The sequence below is a fragment of the Centrocercus urophasianus genome, unplaced genomic scaffold (assembly GCF_019232065.1).
Source record: "Centrocercus urophasianus isolate 14NV4802_14NV808 unplaced genomic scaffold, USGS_Curo_1.0 seq_9, whole genome shotgun sequence".
Classification (NCBI taxonomy): Eukaryota; Metazoa; Chordata; class Aves; order Galliformes; family Phasianidae; genus Centrocercus; species Centrocercus urophasianus.
In genome coordinates, this window is record NW_024885532.1 from 20,480,141 (window position 1) to 20,500,456 (window position 20,316).

Sequence of the window (20,316 nt, forward strand, 5' to 3'; positions counted from 1 at the left end):
AAATAGTCATGCCCAGCTCAAGACACTGAACAGAAGAACATGTAGACACACAAGTCCTGGGTAAGAGGACCTGGCAAAGAGGCTAGAACAGGTGGGTGAGAAGGACAAATTTAAGGAATCAATTTGATTTTTTTCTTCTTCTTCTTTTTTTTTTTTTTTTTTGTCCAAGAAGAGAAGGTCACAGGAAATAAAACACATTTACCATAATATCTTAAAAATTCTTATCAAGAGGGAAGTATAATTCTGATCGAGTGGAGGCAACACAATGTTTTTATATTAATTTACAACAAAACAGGATGGATACTAGGAAAACCTTTTATTGTACAAGGAAAGTGAAGCATTGCAACAGACTAGCCAGGAAAGCCTTAGAATCACTTTAAGTTTCTTAAGATGAATGTTTGAAAAACAACAGTCAAGAAGAGTCTAAACATGTGGCATCCTGTCCCTACACAAACAGGTGGGCCAGATGGCGTGTTGGGGTTATTCCTGTAACCGTGTTGCATTACATGTCATTCCAGTCACACTAATAGAGATATGCACTTAGAAACAGATTGTTATTTTATATTCATATATGGAAAGTGCTGAGAATCCAAGTAAATATTTACCCTCAAGCAGCCCTCATTTCTATAGCCTTGTTTTTAGAATAAACATTAATTCTTATTTGCGGGTTTCTGCCATGAACTCTTGTCTGAGTTTACATTTTGTGGCCATACATCTATTTGGCAGTCTTTGAGGAAATTAATTCTTGTTATAGTTACTTTTCAAACATAACTATTACTCTAGTTTACTGTTTTGATAAAACAAAGGAAATGATTTCTTTCCTTGTTGTTCCTAGAAGAGTTTTGGTAATACATATTGGAGCACACCAGACTTTGGCTGAGTACTTTGAATTATTAATAGAAATGGAAAGCTGTGTGCCAGAACTGACTGGTTGTCCAAGAAGATGAGAAAGAAAGCTTCATAGATAAGCAAACAGAAGCAAGAATACAAAACAAGCCATTAGAGGAAACAGTGCAAAAACTTCAAGGGAGTGTCATGCCGCTCAATTCTGTGTGATAGGATTCCTTTGTTTCACTATATAGTCATCCATGACAGGAGAATCACCAAATGCCCAAAGGCTGTCCATAAATTGTGCAGAACAGCCAAGAATAAGCAACATGGAATATCCAGATATCCCAAACTATATGTTAGCAACTATTGGCAGCCATTAAGTTTACACTCAATTAAATATTATATCAGTCAGTGAGAGCCAATCTCCAGAAGAGAAGTGTAGCCCAACAGAGGGTTCTGCAAATGCTGGACATCAAATTTGCACACTAAGGAGTCAGACCTAACAATCTCAACTGCCAAATGAGTACATGTATGTGTGTCTCTTTTCTCTGTAACCTGTTTTTCAGTGGACAGATTTTGGATACATGCCTTAACAATGACAGTACTAGGTCTTTCAATTAGAGTCCTGACTCTAAGTTAGATAATTGAAAAGTCTAAGAAGTAGTGGCGAGAGTACACAGCATTTTCCTCAAGACTCAAACAAGTTCCAATCCAGAGGCTTCTTGAGCTGGACGTGGAGCCTTTGGATGGTGCTTTTATGTCTACATATTTACTAACATCCAATGAGTTTATTTGCTTTTCCCTTGGATCCATGTTTCACCATTTACAGCATCCTTTGGCAAATAGTTTTACAGGTTGTTTCTCCGTTCTGGGAAGAACCACCTCTTCTGGTTTGCCTTGATGAAGCTCCTATTGCCATTGCTGGCTGCCCCTAATTTCTGGTACCAGGCATAAAACTACTGCATTTTCCACATCTCCATGCCATCATGCCATACACACTCTTCAGATCTCCACCAAATTTCCCCTTATTGCTCTTGTTTCCTGGTTTAGGAGATCTGGCTGAAGCAATATTGCTCATTTTTGTTGGCCTCTTCTGCACTTTCTTTAGGATGTATAGATTTACACAACAGCACAAAGATTCATTTTCCCTTTGGTAATTCCATTTTTCCCCTGGTAATTCTTAGAATTCGATGTGCTTGCTGAGATTTGAACTATTTTAATGAGACCATATCTCATAATTCCAAAATCATGCTCTTGAGATGCAACGATCAGCTCATCACCACTTCAGATGTAACGATTAGCCCATCATTTTAGATATAGAATTTAGACTTCTTTTCCTCATCCATGTACATCATATTAAAACTAGATGTCATCTGCCATTTTTACAACATTGTCAGTATTGTACTAGTACAGGTCTTTGAAGGACTCCACTCATAGCTCCCTTTCCACTGGAAAAACAGTCCATTAACTCTTAAATAGAAAATGTCTAAAGCCCTGAAAAATGTTAATGGAATAGAAAACATAGAGTCTAGTTTAATCGTACCAGTAAGGTCATATTAAATATGATTCACTTATGATCAGTCTGGCTATTACATAAATTCAAACATGACTTAGAAAAGAAAAATCAATGGTAATGATCTTCAAGAAAGCCTTGAATTTTGAACTTAAATGGACAAACATACTTTACAAAATATACCTCATAACGTTTCAATACATTTAAAGCTGTCACTATTCATGAGCACTAAAGTTGAGGGATAAAAAGTTAACATCCTGTTCAGCTAGCATAAATGAAATTGCTCAGTCACAGAAAAGCCAATTCTCAGACAGAGAATTTGCTCAGGTCATTTGTACCCAGTCTTCATGAAGTATGGTGGTGTGGCAGTAGGAGCTGAACCTTCACATCAATACATTCCATTACATTTTGTTGCTGTGCAACAGATGGCAGCAGAGGGGCAGTTTGACAGAAAAGCATCCAACATGGAACTGTGTATGAAGGAAAGTTTCTGTGGTATGTTAGCACTGCTTAACATTAGTTTAATATACATAGGTTATTCTGAAAGTAACGTGCCTCCTATTTATTTCATGCAAACTACAACAGGTACAATGAGCACAGTTTGATAGAGTAAATTCTCAGCTACAAAACATTATTTTTCAACACAGTCACTGCCATTAGCTGTGCACTTCTACCAGTGATAAACAAGAGCATGCATGCTGTGCTCATAAATATCAGCACCAGCAGAGGTGACCCACTTTCACTGTTGACACCGCTGAAACACGCCGCCCACTGCCTCACTGTGCTTCACCTGCCCTTCTATCACATACAAGACTTTTAGGCTCTCTTTAGAGAGTCCTTTTTCCTTGGAGAGGTGGAAAACTCACAAATTCTTCTTATCACTAAGAGGCACGTTTTCAGTTATTGGCTGAAGAAGCTAAAGATACAAGAACAGAGAACATGGCATGACAGTACAGAAGAGTCTGAATGTCTGAAAGTTGCCTATGCCTGTTTTATTAGCATGCAAGAGGACGATGGTTTTGCTATATGGTAAATGTTGCCCACCATCTTGGAAAAGAGAAGTAAGAAGCCTGGGTCTCTTCAGTCTGGAGAGAAGGCAGATGTGACTGTAGTTTACCAAGCCATGTGGGTGCTGGTCAAGATGAATGAAGAACTGTTATTCACCCAACCCTCAATGCTTGAACAAGAGGCATTTGATAAACCTTGTAAGAGATTGGTTCATGAAAGAGAGTAGTGAACTTGTGAACTTTCTGTAGAGACACAAGTACAAAAAGGGACCAGACAAATTTGAGCACAACAGGTCCATAAACACAGATTTAAAATGTGAAGCTGAAATGTACCCTGCAGTATCCCTGAGAAAACAGTGACAAATGTTGAGATCTCAAGTATGAAAGCAAAGACACAGAAGTGCTAGAGCTACATGCATTTTCTAAACAACTCATCTGCTGTTCCTGCTGGAAACAGAGCCATGGTTTGTTTTCAAACTGAGATGCATGGACAACTGGTTTGGCAAATAAGGCATGCCTTATAATGGTGCATCTGTTGGGTACATCTGAGCAGAGGCTGGAAATACTGGTGAAGACTGACTGCTAAACTGGAAAAATCACATTCCTCTAGCTGGTCCCCAATGCAGGCAAAGTGAGATGCTATCTACTGGAATATTCATGAAGGCAGCGTCTTTAATTTCTCTGAAGTACACTTAAGCATGTTACTAAGATCCAAATTGATTTTAAAACTGGCAAAATGAGTGTAACTACTCTCATTTCTCCTCAAATGCTTGCTTTGCGATTCTTTAAAAACCTTTTGTAAAAATTCACAAGCTATGCAGTTTACAAAACAAAGCCAAGCACATACAGTTGTTGCAGTACAAGTATATGAACCTCTTACCTTTTGGGTAAATGTCTTTCAAAGGCACATCTCCAGGTGCTAAAATTCTGGCTATTTGATTAGAAGCCACTAAAGTTACACAATTGGTTTGTTTTGCAGCTCCTCTTTTCCTTCGGGCTCCATAATAAAATGATTCAGAAGGGGAAGCGTGTTTGCGACTCAGAGAAGAGTTTCTTTTCCAACTGTACACTTCACTGGGAGACTGCAAGAGAGAAGATTGTAATGAAAAACAGAGGTACTACTACTGAGCCTAGAGAGAAAACCATCCCATCTTGAAGGTCTCTACACTTGCCAGTTATATAACATTACTGTTATAAACAAGAGCTTAGATACCTTGCTCATATATAAACACCAACACCATTAGCACCTGAAGCTATAGATCTGAATGTGAAGTGTTTCACCATCCTCACATTCACATTCACATGGGCATGTACAATGAAATACAGGGCTCCAGTCTGTGTCAAGGAGAACAAAGTGTTTCATCACCAGTGTTAGTGCAGCAGTGTGTAGCATCTTGGGCACTTCCCCTTCTATGCTATTTCACGTGTTCCATAGTTAACTCATATCTGCTTGAAATGACTGCAGGAATATATTTGTAATGAATATACTATACATAATGCTTACACTTCTCATATTATGAAAAGCTAGTGTAGTGGCAATAGCATAAATCCAAATCAGGTAAAATTCAGAAGCAAACTGCAAAGACATAGGGAATATTTTACTGACAAAGACACATTTTCGAATCATATTGGTTTTCAAAGTATTTTCTTCCATCATTTGTCTTTTCACAACATTTATGCATGATTACGGCTCAATTTTCTTTTTTGCCCCAATTTATTAAGCAAATATCATAAAGGATTTATTACACAAACAGTACCTCCTTTGTGTATCAATGGGCAGCAAATACAAATAAAGAATTAAGCATACCACTTTTATATTTCCCATGTTTGCCTCCAGTCTTTGCAGCAGCATTAGTCATTACACTGCTAAGTTTCACTTTCTTTACTAGTCCTTTTCTGTTTGTGTCACAGGATTTTTGGATATAGAGTGGACAGAATTGCATACATGATTTATACTTGGTCACATCATTAAGTAGTGAAGGGGAGCATAATTCAGTTACTGTTTTCTTCATTTTCTTCTTAAATGTAGAGGCTTGTTAGCTGCTGCACACGGAGCAAAAAGCTCACAGCTCAAAATGGTACTGATACACTTTTTTTCCAGTCATATTTAATTAAAAAACACAAGATATGTAAAATACATGTGGCTCTGGGCAGCCTGATCTAGTGATTGGTGGCCCTCCCCATGGCTGGGGGTTGAAACTACATGATTATCGTGGTCCTTTACAACCCAGGCCATTCTATGATTCTATGATTCCACGGTCTCCAGCCAGCACTATCCAGAACTCATCTTCAGTGAAGTTTGGCTGTGTGACACATTATCTTGCCCAGTTGGTTACTATTTCAAATGCCACTGGAAACCTTTTAGATTAGGCTGTCATAGAGAAAGATGCACTCGACACGAATGCACCATTTACTTTCATTCCTTCTTTTTCCATATCATTTGGTAAACAGGTACTTAATTGGTCAGAGAACAAATGAGATCATACTACTTCACGGTACAATAATGCCGGGTATTTACCATGAGGTCTGGGAAGCCAATAACAACAGTAGCATAGTTATGTTGATCTGAGAAAATCCTGTTGGGGGAGCTGATCTTTAGTCCCACAGCTGCACTGAGGTTTTCTGACGATAGCTGGGCGCCTGCAACTGCATGCGGTACACACAGTTCTGATGCTAAACAGGGAAATCAAACAAAATGAACGCCGTTTAATCCAGATGTGTAATAGGAAACACCATTAACCGTATGAGTGCTGAGCACCAATCACTGCCTGTCATGGTTTTGTGATTTTTGTGCATAAACTTATGAACAAAGATTTGATTACGCTATGCTATAAAGCAGATAAAAAAGAAAGCAGGAAATAATAGTAGTTTTGTAGAGTAGGGCACTTAAAATCAGGAAATACCAGCTAGGAAATATTTGCTTATACTACTGAATTTTGCCCTCTGCTGTGCAAACGTGGCGGGAAGCCTACAGAATGTAGCAGCATGTGATCTCATTAAAGATTTGTTTAATGCACACACACAAAAAGGCAAAACGTAGGTTTGTACAGGTGTCAGTGTGAAACTGCTTGGTGGCTGCCTTTCTGTCTTTGTAAATTAAACACTGCTTTTTGCAACACACTTCTGGTACATAATGGTCTAGTTTTCTTTAACTTAAGGAAAACTAAGTTTTATTCTGTGTAACTGTATCTGTACTTTACCTTCCCTCAAAATACCAACACAGTCAGAACCTCCTACCTTCAGTTCAGCAGTCTACTCTGTTTCCACTTCAATTGACAGACTATCTAGTTCACCTGTCAGCAGGAGGAAATCTTTCCTCCCTCAGAGGATGAATGGACTACAAGCTTGAGTCAGTGGAAAACCCCCACTGGTCTACCTCTTCTTAGTTTTCCTGGCACAGGTTCTGCCTCAAAGAATGACAGCAGGCTGAAGATGCTATATTCTGGGTTTGCTGAATGATTAGGAAAAATAGAGGAAAGGGGATGTAATAACCTCTGATATTGGGGCAAATAAAAAAATAAAAGATAACAAAGGATAAATACAGCACAAAAAGCATGCAGGAGATCACTGTCCACAAATACTTTGAGACTGGAAATTTTAATAGGGTTTATACCCATCTAAGGAATGATACTTTATAATCGCTTCTAAATATGGTAGTAAGGGGAAGGAAACTGTGCTCTGATGGAGCTTGATAACTTGAAAAACTGCCCAAAAGATAAAAAGGATCCCAGATATTTCAGCTACGGAAAGAGTACTTAGTATCAAATTTGTTGCTGTTCGTGTAAAATAAGCCATATTTGTTGTTTGTCAGTAATATTTGCCTCTATGATGTTTACACTGTGTTTACCTCATTCTTCATACTTAGGCTAGCCACAAGGACCAGATAGACTTTTCCTTTTTCTTTAATGAATATAAATACAGTGCTTTCTTTTTCCCTTTGTCTCTCTTGGACACTGGAGAGAGGTCAAAACCCATTAACTGTTAGGTGGGATAAACATAAACTTCTAGCGTTACTAAACCTGATCAAATGCTCAGGGTTGACCATGTCATCAGATCTGAAGACAAGCAGACCTTCCCAAGCAGAATGATGGCCACTGGAGATTTCTGCCTTCTTCTGTAGCAGAAGACATGCTTCACTTCCCAGCACCATCTGGGACTTTTAAAGCACAAATTTTCCCTAGCTCCTAACGCAGGTATGATGGCCCCAGTGCCCTCCTGCGCACTTTCTGCAGATCTTTATGAATAGTGACTTCCTTTCAGACCTTTTTATTTTAAAAAGCATTAGGGAATGTATTCTAGCTCAACTGAGTGTATACAATAGATCTGCAAGAGTGTACAGACTGCATTCACCAATTGATGTGAGTCCTTCTAGTGCTACTGACTGCCCAGTAATCTTTTTTCCTTTTCCTTTCTGTATGCTTCTACATTTCCTGAAAGTCCATGACTGAAGGCCTTAAATGCTTTATGTAAACAACCTGAAGTTTGAGCATGGAATTTGCCATGCTTTGTGAAAAGTTGTTACCCACACGTGACCAGGGGAGGACAAAAAGAGAATCAGAGGGAAGGTTATCCAGACCTTTAAAGCAAAAGAGCCTTGTTTGTGCAGCTGCAAACACAGAAATGATTACAAAAAAAAAGAAAAAAAGAAGAACAAGCCAAGCTTGCATTCAATACCCGTTGTTAAGCCAAATCCCATGTCAGCTGGCTCTTCATTCAATGCATACAGCTGGCAAGCCTCACTGTCTTCAGCCTCCATATGGACACGCTTCGTTAAAAGAAATTTCCTGTAAAGGACGCATATTTATAATAATTCCGGATTAAGCTCGTAACTCTAAACAAGGACTTCAATTTTCTGAAAACTTTCTACATTTATATAAACAAGGCTATCAACACCTTTTTGTAAAACCAGGTGATTTATCAAACATCTGTGAGATAGGAAAGGGTAAGGCAGCCACAGGCACATTTGTCTGCTGATGACTATTTACCCACTTCTACCCGCTGCACATTCATATATTTTTATGTGTCATCCTACAGGGTTAAAAAACAACTCCGAGACCAAGAGTGAACATCAACCAGGGACAAATGAGAAATAATGGCATTAAGAAAATTAGTTTTAACTGACTGATTTGTTTCACTTTCCACCAAGAGCCACCGGTCTTCAGCCACCAGGAAGACAGATTCCAGATTGATTGGCAGTGAGATGGTGTGAGTTTGGCCCTCTAATGCATCGAGTACAATAAGACAGTTTCTGTCAAATCAGAAGCCACAAGAAGAATAATTAGACAGGCATGTATGTGAGGTGAATCAGTATAGATCAATAAAATACAAGCATATGATTTAAATCTCACCCTTTTTCCTTGTAGAACACCAGCCAGTTTTTGTGTGAAAACTCTCGGCACATTTTGTAGCTGCTCTGTACAGAAATATGTTGTACAGCAATTAGGGTTTGTTAGGTTATTTCCAGTGAGTTTCCCTGACCCCCCTCAAAGCATACAACACTTTTTTTTCCCTGCATTGAGACTAATTCACTGCATTCATTACCTCCCAAAATACTATCTAGACTGTCTTGTCCTAAATCATATAACTGCATCATAATTTAGTTCATTACTTGGACATAATCTCTTGTAACAAAACGTTCTGTTATTCCCAGCTCTAGCTCCAAGGAGGAAGATATTAAATACACACATCCTCTGACAATACGACATTTATATCTTTGCTGCAAGAGTAAACAATTCAGTGCTTGGGTCCCCCAAACAGTAAGAGAGACAATCCTGGGGCTGTTTTTGCAATATTAAGCTATGATTTCCAACAGAGAGAGTATATTATGTTTTTTACTATAAGACTGGTGAGGTGCTGGAACAGGCTGCCCAGAGAGGTGTGGATGCCCCATCCCTGGAGGTGTTCAAGGCCAGGATGGATGGGGCTCTGGGCAGCCTGGTGTAGTATTGAATGTGGAGGTTGGTGGCCCTACCTGTGGCAGGGGGGTTGGAAATTCATGATCCTTGAGGTCCCTTCCAACCCAAGCCATTCTATGATTCTGTGATAATAGAGGCAAGTGCTATTTCTCACCATCTCTTCCTTGCTGCTCCACCAGCGTGTTCTCCGAGGAGAATCTTGAGCATCTGGCAAGAGCAAAAGCCGACGAATGGCACCATTGTTTGTATCCAACAACAACACAACATTGCTCTGTAAAAGAAAAGCAGATCTGCATACATCTCAAACCCATTTAAGAATCTACAATAAATCTGTTTGAAGCACTCTTGAAACTCAAGCAGCTTTTTGAAAAGATTATCTAGGCTTCATTGGATACAGGCTGCATATTCTTGGTCCATTTCAGTGCCCAAGGAGAAATGTAACCTGTGCAAGCTAAGTAACTGTAAAATGGCTTGAGTATTTCAGCTTTTCCATGGTGTTTTTCTTATACAGCTCACCTCCATTCCTGCATAAGCTCCAGAAACTAGACTAGCATGTCTAAGCTGCAGCCAGCTACATGTGCAAGACATACCAGTTTTGCTCTGTCAAACCACTAAAATATTTGCTTTCAGTTTTTTCGTTTCCTTAGCATTACTCTGAAGTACCGATTGCCTAACTTACAACTTACAAATGGCTTAGTATTTTCTGTCAATGTCACACTTCAAGCTTCTGATTCTTTGAAGCCTATTAAAAACCCCAGTGTGTGAAAATCCTGTGACTTGGGTGCTCAGTGAGCTTAGTGTCAGGGGGAGGATGCTGCCAGAGGACAGCAGGATGGCTCCAGAGGATTAAAACTAAGACAGGATTCTGAACAGTACTGCAAGCATCCTCCACATGAAACACGCGAAGATACGGTATGCTAACTTTTGAACAACTTCAGATTCCTCAGACTGCTACTCAACGCCTCATCGATGTCAAATGATGGGGAGGGGGACCAACATTTCCCCTTGCCACCTCCAGGTCACACATGGGGCAGGGAGTGCAGTATGGATGAAGCTTTTTCCCTGCCTGCTGCACAGTGCCACAGCTGTCTCCACTGCTGTGATCCACGTGCCACATGGACCTAACGTGTCTCAGGTGCTGCAGCCAAGTCAGGAGTGCATGATACAAATGAATGCACCTGACACAGAAAAGACACAGCTTGAAGGATTAGCTTTTTTGCAGGGTCATCTTAAACATGCCTTTTTACAAAGTATTGTAGCTGCTCCTAACTTATTTAACTAACAGTTCAAGGGAACAATCATTCAGAGGCAGCCTTACCTGCATCAAATGAAATTGAAAAGGTACAAAAGAACATGTTAATGAAGCCTTGGCTTTAATTTTTTGTTTGCCATTTAAGGAAGCATTAAGGACATGAGGTTCTGCAAGGGCTTACTAAAAGTAAACTGTCCACGTACAACATCTGCAATAACGCACGACAGACGTTAAGGGAGTAAAACATAAATTCCCACAAAATTGTCCTAAATAAAACAAGTACAAACAATCTGAATCACAGTGTTTCTGTTCCGTTTGGGTATGCTTCATACTTTCACTAGGATTATTTTGGAGAATTAACTTCATTCAGTGATGACAGTCATTCGAAGCTAAATATGGTAAAGCACGTAAAATATTACCATGTTATTTGGAGCATTTGGGAATTTCAGCTGGAGTTGAATACGTCTGAAAAAAGAAGTTTGCTTATGTATTACAAACCAAAATTACAGAAACGTGGTTCAGGAAACAAATAGGGCATTTGCTTTGGATTTTGGTTTTCTGCCATGTTTTATTTATATGGTTCAGCAGCACGCTGAACGCATTCGCCTTCCACATAAGATAAAGAGCACATACAAATCAATTACATTCTTCCACTTAGCGTTAAATTTATGAGAGCAGTTGGTAATATAAAAAACCTCTCTACTCCACCCCTTTTGATGTTAATGGTTTCCTTCTGTGCTAAGTGACTGATGTATATTCTGTCTGTGTTTAAGAATAGATTTTTGCGTCACTGCAAACACGTCCAAAAGCAGCTTTGGCAACTCCTCAAGTGGGCTGGGAAAAGAGGCTGGTGTGCAATTCCGCTATGTTTGTTCTTGACTGGGAGAAAAGTAACCTTTGGGCGACCTCACGACCCCAGTGTCTGGAATTCCAAACTTTGGACAGATGAAATAACCAATCCCATGAAGTGCCGGGCCTTTATTTTTAGTTACTGCAAAGTTTCCCTTTCCTTACTGCTGTTTTTATTTTAGCAAGCATTTTCCTCTTAAAAGTCCTGAAACCAAGCAGAGCTGTGATTTCACTTTGCTGGTATGGGAAGCTGTTTCTTATGGTCTTGCAGAGAGAGCAGAGCTACGGGAAGGAATAAATTTCAAATTCAGAGTAAGACAGTATAAACAATTCAGCTTAACCCTCTTGTATTCTTCTCCCCATGCTTACTTTTGCTCCTTCATTCTTTTCTGCCCTCAGTGCTCACGCAAGCCTGCAAACACTCTCCTTTGCTGTGAGCTTCAGATGAGTGATTCACAGCTCTGGACAGTGCACACTCACCTTATCTCATGTCCACAAGCATCTTTTCTATTAGTGCCACTCCACAACCTCTGGAGTGATGCACAAGTGGCAATACTGCTGGTGTAGATCTTTCTTCTGAGTGCATACATCAGAATGTTACACAGAGGTTTCAGATGCTAGTGCTGGGAGGCTGCAAGTCATTCCTTCACACAGAGGGTGGTGACACACTGGAACAGGTTGCCTAAGGAGGCTGTGGATGCCCCATCCCTGCAGGCATTCAAGGCCAGGCTGGATGTGGCTCTGGGCAGCCTGGTCTGGTGGTTGGCAGCCCTGCACATAGCAGGGGGTTGAAACTAGATGATCATTGTGGTCCTTTTCAACCCATTCTATTTTTTCAAGGCCATTCTATATTTTCATGATTCTATGTTTCTATGCTTCCATTCCCAGATCCCCACGTGTCTGTCTAAATCACAACATGTTAAAAACTATCTTCTTTTAAAGGATGTTTCCACGTAGTGAGCAAGGTGGATCCCCACGTCAACTCCTATGTCACATACTTCCTCTCACTACATGCTATCTGGGAGCTCTGACAAAGCCCCAGCAGCACGTGGGACAAGGAAAAGCACTTCCTTCCCTTCCTATCCCAGTTCCTGACAGAGAAAAATAAAAGCAGAGTTAAAGGAAGCTGGCTGACACTGCCTGGACAAAGTTCATTGTGCTCACTGAGGCAGGCTGTAGGTTACTCAGTTTGGTTGCAGCCTTTCAGCTTGCAAGAAAATAATGAAGTATGCAGTTAATTTATATGTGAATCAATGCTCAATATGTATTTTCTTCCTATATGCATCCAATATGAAATCATAACAGAGCTTTTCAAAATTCTTTTCACTTGCTATTCTTCCAACTGCTAAATATATTGGGAATGCGTTAAGAAAAAGTTATAGGAGGTAGGCACGCTTGTGGCTTTAGGAAAAAGGGGTATGCCCTTAATACTTGTGGGGAGGATGGGGCAGAGGCTTTAAAAAGATGCATGTTTCCCCTCTATGTTGCAATTTCCACTTTGCAAGTAAATGATCTGAGCTTTCAGAAGACTGCCAGCTCAGATTAAACAAAGAGTCAAATGGGCTCATTGAGCCCACTGGCCGCTTCACAGAATACAATAATCTACCCTTTCTTCCCAGAAGATGTAGAGATGCCTTAAAACCAGATAAACATCTGATTTATACAATAAAACTAAATCCTGAAGAAGTTCAGCTCTAGTAAAATTTTATTCAAAGGGACAAGGAGGAATGGTGATTTTTCATTTTATTTCACTGGAGGGCTCTACTGAATCCAGATGGATGTTATCTGAGAAATAAATTACAAGCTTATTCTAAGAGCTACAATATCATCACCTCATCCTTTCCAGCAGTTATCAACCATTTAAATGGTTCTTTTTAAAACTTAGTTATAAACATTCATTTTCAAAGACGTTGATTAAACAAGAAACTTGCAAAAATTTTATAGCTTTTGATATTTCATAAAACCACTAATTAGGCAATACCAGCTGTCAAGTGATTTTTTATTTTTATTTTTGTAAGTATAGCTTCTGATTTCTACAAATACTGTTCATATTTCTGTCTTTTTGTAAGTGTACATAGACCAATCTCTAAAGCATCACACATACAATATACGTTATTTGTCTTTTTAGCAAACCTGTTTGATGCATCCTTAGCACAAATAGGCGATCCTTGGAGCCATGCCCCAAATACAAACGTGCCACTGATCCACTTGTATTAACATGTGAATGCTGCAAATTTTGAGATTAAGGCTGCCAGAGACCTTGGTACACCCAAAGGAAGACTCTACTCTTCAAGTAGACAGGCACTTTCGGAGGGCAATTATCTGTGCTCTAGCTTAGCCAGGACGAATCTTCTTTCAGATCACCTTTATCCACTCAACAGATACATATGGCACTCAGATAATTAGCACAGACTATACACTTCCTTGCTAATATCATAAATAGTATCTTACTTAATTTCATGTATGGTAACGTCCACCTCATTTCATAGGTGTACTGTGAAGGCACATGACTTTTCCGTGGCTCCACCTCAGGAAGAGTTAGGAACCAAAGCTCTCAGGGGAAAAATTAAACTATTTGAGAATAGATCTTTTGATTAAGGGGGAACTACAAATCCAGAGATCTCATCACAAGCCCTAATATAAGGAAGGATGGCAGTGGCTGTGAAGACTACAACAGCTGCATATGGTTGTGTTTTGGTACCTCGCTTGAAAAGCAATCCTAAATAAATTATTCATGTAGTCCATGGATACAAACATGCTGTACACAAAAGAAGCATTTTTCATCTTTTTTTTTTCTTTCTTTTTTTTTTTCCTGTGTAAGATGGTTACTTAAGTTACCCAGGGAGTCTAAAATAACTTTTGAATGGTGTCCTAAGTACACAATGACTGTTTGCAAGCAAATGTGTAGTTTATTGGAACACATATTCACACTCAGTAAGGTCTACCTTAATATTAACTCTGCGTAGCAAGTCCTATATTAATGCAAAGCATTCAGTACATTGTAATTCAGTATTACTTTCCAGCAGTATAAGTGGGTTTATTTTCAGACAGGATTTGTTCAATTTAGCACTTGCTAAGAAAGGCAAGACTGGAAACTGGCAATATTTAAGCATTGTCAGGGAAAAAAACCAAGAGGTTACAGCTTAGTGAAAGTCAGCTGGAAAGGGACAATGAGCTACTACAGAGCAACCTTTATTTCAGAGCTCAGTCACACTGCTGTTGAAAAATACTTGCTATAAAGATAGGCAAAGCCAGTCACAGACTTAATTAACAATCCAAAGCTTTATGGACAGATCTCTGATTAAAACCTTGCTGCTGAAAGAGAATCCTCCTGTCATTTGGTTAAAAACCAATACAGCCTGGCAATTTTTTTCATGGTGGGAATCTCAGACACTCAGAAAGCAAAGAATATTGCTGGGTTTTATATTAAAAAGTGTGAGACATTCTAAACATTCTTAGACACATGATAGACTGCCATCTGTTTTACAGTTTCTTGCATTGACTTTGCCAAAAAAGAAAGGCCAAGTATTGTTTAGAATTGTACAAATTTGTTATGTCCATCCCAAAATAGCCCAAATCATACATCTATAACTGTTCAAAACAACTGTACAAGCAATCTCAATAACAGGTATCTTCAGAATCACATCTTTACTGTCGGTGTTCGGAAGTGTCCAAGGCAAATCTAAAGAAGGCATATGCAGCTCTACCAAAGGCAGAATTACGTTTCTTGTAAGGTATTAAATTTGATTGCTGTGTTGGAGACCAGAAAAAGGAATCAACACTTGAAAAATTTTTCTGGAACAACGCTATCACAGAGCTACTAAAATCACTGAATGGTTTGGGTTGGAAGGGGCCTTTAAGGCCATATGGTTCCAACCCCCTGCTGTAGGCAGGGACACCTCCCTCTACACCAGGTTGCTCAAAGCTCTATTCAGCCTGGCCTTGAATGCTTCCAGGGAGGGGGCATCCACAGCCTTTCTGGGCAACCTGTTCCAGTGTCTCACCACTCTCACAGTGAAGAATTTCTTCCTAATATCAGGTCTATATCTTCCACTCTAAAACCATTTTCCCTCATCCTGTTGCTGTGTGCCCATATAAAAAGTCCTTCCCCAGCTTTCCTGTAGGCCCCCTTCAGGAACTGGAGGGCCGCTATAAGATCTCCTTGCAGCCTTCTCTTCTCCAGGCTGAACAGCCCCAGCTCTGTCAGCCTGTCCTCATAGTGGAGGTGCTCCAGCCCTCTGACCACTTTTGTGGCCCTCTCCTGGGCCTGCTCCAACAACTCCACGTCCTTCTTGTCCTTCTAATACTAGTTATGGAATGACTGAAAACTACTTAAACCCCAATTTGGTGTACAAAAAGCTCTGCTAAATGGGTATCTCTCCCCTGTTGAAAAACGGGAAGATGAAATTTGAAACAAAAGGAAAAGGAAAAATTAATCAATGATAACGACTAGATTAAACACAAAATCACTGTGCCTGGTAGGTCACATTACATGAGTAATGATTAATAACAATAAAATACAAATACTAATCAGCCGCATTTTGTCAACTCTTGTCTCTTCTTACTCTTGGGCAAAAAGGTTTTAAATTGGAATTGTTCAACTCAACAGTACTAGAAAGTCAAAAATCTGTGGAAAGTACGCATTAACTGACTCTGAAAAAAAGAATTTAAGTCAAACCAACCCTGAATTCTTCAGTGGTTCTAAATTTTCATTGCTGATACACTAAATATCAAGGCTTACATAGCCTTTCAAGTATCTGTATTTTAGATGTTACGGAACGCAACAGGATTCACAAAACAAAGCAAAAACAGTGGCATGAAGCACACACAAGCAGCAATTCACTTTGTGACTCAGGAAATGTCTCCTTCATACACTGCTCAAAAAATTAAAAAGAGATCAAGAACTTAAATTCACAGCATAAAACAGCTTAGTCTATACTTTTCAAATACATGCTGCTTGACTGACACTCCTGAACTCAATTCAGCTTCCCTTCCTTCATAAAGGCCAACCTTCCTCTATCAGTGAGAGAAAGAAGTAAGTAGAACTCAGTTTCAATAATGCAAAAGGACATAAAAGGCTCTAGCAAATCATCTACAAAGTGCAAGAGAAAAATCTCCACATAAAAGCTAAAGCTGAGTCAAGTCTCAGGCTGCAAGTGTAATGAGAAATAGAGCACTCAGAAGCAGCTAGACTTATCCAGCCTATTTCTGTCTGTAAAGGAGACACCTTAGTGACTCTGCCTTCTGTTCATAACTAAACATTTAGCTGCAGCTTTATGGTTGTGTGTTGGTCTTTGTTGCTTTTTCATTTTTCTTACCTCCTCTTCATGCAGAATCACTTGACCTTTGAGTGGACTTCCCAGTGGTGCCACAGTCACAAAAGGCTGCCAGACATGTCCAACTGTCCTTGGGAAGATGTCATACAAATCCACAAAGTATCCATTCTTACTAGAGACATTCATGAAGTACAAGGAAACAGGATTGCAGGTAGTAACATAAAGAACATTGTCAGTTTCCTCTTCTGAAATAAGAAAGTAACGATAAGAGAAGGCAACAGATATTGCAAATCCCTCTTAAGGAGGCTCTTGCCACAACACTATGAACTCTTTAAACAAGTAGTCCAAGACACGTTCGCCTAGATAAGGCCTGCCAGCATACGCAAAATGTGCCAGGATCTTCTTCTTTGTTTACAGTTTTGTTTCTCCCTCCTTCTTTAGCTCATTCTTTCTTTCAATTAATACAATTAATATACACAAGGGATGAAAGCAGACTTCACAAAGAGCACTTCATGCTGGCTTTCAGACAAAGCTCAAAACCAAACCAAAGTTACATGGTTTCTCTTTAACAGTCATGAAAGCTTGCGAATGTATTTGGAACTCAGGCTACCAGCAGAACAAGCAGCACTCCATTACTGATCAGCAGCAATCTGTTTATAATACATTACGAAGTTTAGACACTGAAGGATAAACTCTAAAGAAGTTTATGAATATTGCCAATGAAGCAACTCACTTTGGTACATTAATATAGATAACTAAAGCAGGCTTGATTCAGAGGGAAAGAATTAAAATTGTTTTAAGTACAGCACTCTGCAAGTTGTAAGATTTGCTTTAAGACTGAACTGACCCAGAGAAAGAGAAAAAGCCAAAGCATCATTTTCTGAAGCATTACAGTGTTGAACATAAAAACTAGACAGACTTGCAATTTTGTGGCTGTGCTCTACTTTAAATATCCCTCTCCTGGTTTGAGAAGCATGCATATCCTTACAAAGACCACAGTGTATCACTGAAATTATGCTCGCTTTCCAATGACTGATTATTTTTTTATTTCAACTACTGCTAAAAAAAAAAAAAAAAAAAAAAAAAAAAAAAGGAAAAAAAAGGGAAAAAAAAGTGGAAAAAGATAGATTATTTTTCACAGAATCACAGAATCATAAAGGTTGGAAGGGATTTCTGGAGATCACCTAGTCCAACCCCACTGCTAAAGCAGTTCCATTTAGCAGGTTGCACAGGTAGGCATCCAGACTGGTTTTGAGTATCTCAGAGGGACTCCACGACCTCTCTGGGCAGCTTGTCCCAGTGCTCTGTTACCCTCAAAGTAAAGGAATTCTTCCACACGTTTTTATGGTACTTCCTGTGTTTCTTATCCACTTATCCACTGTTTCTTATGCCACTTATCCAGTTACTTCACATCACTGAAAAGAGCTTGGCCCTATCCACTTGACTCCCACCATTTAGATATTTATAAGCATTGATAAGATCCCCTCTCAGTCTTCTCTAGGCTGAACTGTACCAGGTCTTTTCTATACTCCAAGTCCTAGTATTATTCCTGTAGTCATTTGCAAACAAACCCATAAATATTAACTACTGAACATACACTGAAGTGTTGTTTTTACCCTTAGAATCACATTTTATTGTTCTTTATTCTGTCACTGGCCATCAGCAGGCATTTATGATGTCAACAGCCCAACTCTTCCTCATCTCCAGGATATTTCCTGTATCTGTGACACTGGGGACCATTACAATAGTTAATTGTATTTCTTACTTCACCTTTTGTGACAGTGACATCGCAAACAAGGTTAGTTTCATCCAAAGGCAGTGTCCAATAAGCAAGTTCTTCTGTGAAGCTGAGGGACCGGGCTTCATGTCGTTCCAGTGGAAATCCTTGAATATTTAAGTACACAGGGCCCTGAAACAAACAGTAATGAGGGCTTGCTAAAATACTTGGCTTACTATTTGGTATTAAAATCTAGAAGCCTTTTTCAAAACCATTAATACAAATAACATCAGAAACAGATTAATGGCAGGGAAGGAGAAATGCTTTTCTGCAAGCTTTCTGAATGTTCATGCTCTCATTTTCTTTGCAGTACAGCAACCATCACGCCTCCCTTTTTAGTGGGTTGGTTTGCAACCATTATTGCTGAACGGACTGAGGGCAGCATCACGTTCTGATAAAATTCAACCATACAAGGGAAAAAGACATCAGAATATATTTTTTGTCCCAAAGAAGTTCAATGGCAACTTCTTGTTTTATAAATCCCACATCGAATTAGTAGTTTGGGGTTTTTCCTTACTGTTGCAATAATTACTGAAGTTATGCCAAGTGCTCAAAGCTGAAAAGGACTTTAAAGCTTTGGTTGCAGGCCAAATTGTACCAAAGTTTCAGATTCAATCCTGGCAATGCCAAAGACCCTTAAGAATTCAGCTGTGTGTAAAATAAATGCAGAAAGAAGCTTTCTTTTCAGTCTCTGATCTTATCCAAAAACTGAGGTCTGGGGGCTGAAGCCAACCACCTCCAAGCATCCAAACCAACTGCAGAGTTCTTTCAAATATGATATTTTCACTGTCCTTATAAATAGCTCTTTTCAAGAACTTCTGAGCAAACTCAGTGATTTTTAAAGGGCAGCCTACACTCTGAGGGTGAGGTACACATAACAGTTCATTTTTCAAGTCAGCATTAAAAAGCATCAGCAGGTAACAAGGATCAAACTTTGCATATGCTCTTTTTCCTAAAGAAACTACACTTGAGATTCTTCACATCCCAATACATAAAAAGAGTGCTGTATAAAAAAATGAAAAGAAAGAAGAAAGAGACAAACCTTTACATCTATTTTTTGAGTTTCTGTGGGACACAGCAGTTTCTGTTGTGCATTCCCTGGCTGATCAATTTTCCAGTAGCCCATAAATTTATGATCTGGTAATGGCAGTCTGTCAAACAGTGTAGGAACAAACGTATTTTTATATTCATTAACCAGCAACTGATATGGAATAAATCATTTAAATAACAGCATTCTTCCAACTTGTCATATTTGAAGATTTTCCTGCACAAAATGCTTCCTCACTAAAACATGTCATTTCTTTCATGTTTAAAATCACAAAAATCATAGAATCATAGAATGGCCTGGGTTGAAAAGGACTGTAATGACCCTCCAATTTCAACCCCCTGCTATGTGCAGGGTCACCAACCACCAGACCAGGCTGCCCGGAGAATTTAGCCTTCTGGAATACTAATAACGTCACAACCTGAATAGCATGATAAAAGAAGGAATCTTTCACATAATATGGTCTCAGATGATACACTCTTCCATTCTGAATTATCTAGGGCATGTAGCAAAATACATCCAAGCCATCTCTTGCTTTGCTGTACTCAAGTCAGGCAGGATGTGATAGTACTGCTTCAAGGGACTATTGCAAGTAACATGCTCCTCTAAAAACAGTAAACTAAGCAGAGTAAACACTGTGAACAGTTAACTATGCAATAAATGCATATTAAATGCAATAAATGCAGTTTTGCCACTGCTCACATGGACATAGGCAATGTAACACAAACGTGAGAGCATGCCACTGCCTTCAGCAGCCTACAGGATTGGCATACCCTTCTTTGAGAGCCTCTGTTGGTTTCCCTGGTCTAAGTTCTTAATTTCCCTGCATTTTACTTAGGGAAGAAACACAC

General features: G+C 39.3%; 1 protein-coding gene across 1 annotated transcript in view; it reads right to left on the bottom strand.

Moving 5' to 3' along the window:
* The window catches only part of VWA8 (von Willebrand factor A domain containing 8), a 180,329-nt gene that overhangs the window by 39,252 nt on the left and 120,761 nt on the right, over nt 1-20,316 (bottom strand). Inside the window, exons 27-35 of the mRNA XM_042838730.1 lie at nt 19,463-19,571; nt 18,414-18,552; nt 16,686-16,888; nt 9,421-9,537; nt 8,700-8,764; nt 8,474-8,599; nt 8,026-8,135; nt 5,870-6,024; nt 4,232-4,433 (exon numbers count right to left, since the gene is read on the bottom strand). Of these exons, the coding sequence (XP_042694664.1) occupies nt 4,232-4,433; nt 5,870-6,024; nt 8,026-8,135; nt 8,474-8,599; nt 8,700-8,764; nt 9,421-9,537; nt 16,686-16,888; nt 18,414-18,552; nt 19,463-19,571 (1,226 nt within the window). The remainder of the gene's footprint in view (nt 1-4,231; nt 4,434-5,869; nt 6,025-8,025; nt 8,136-8,473; nt 8,600-8,699; nt 8,765-9,420; nt 9,538-16,685; nt 16,889-18,413; nt 18,553-19,462; nt 19,572-20,316) is intronic.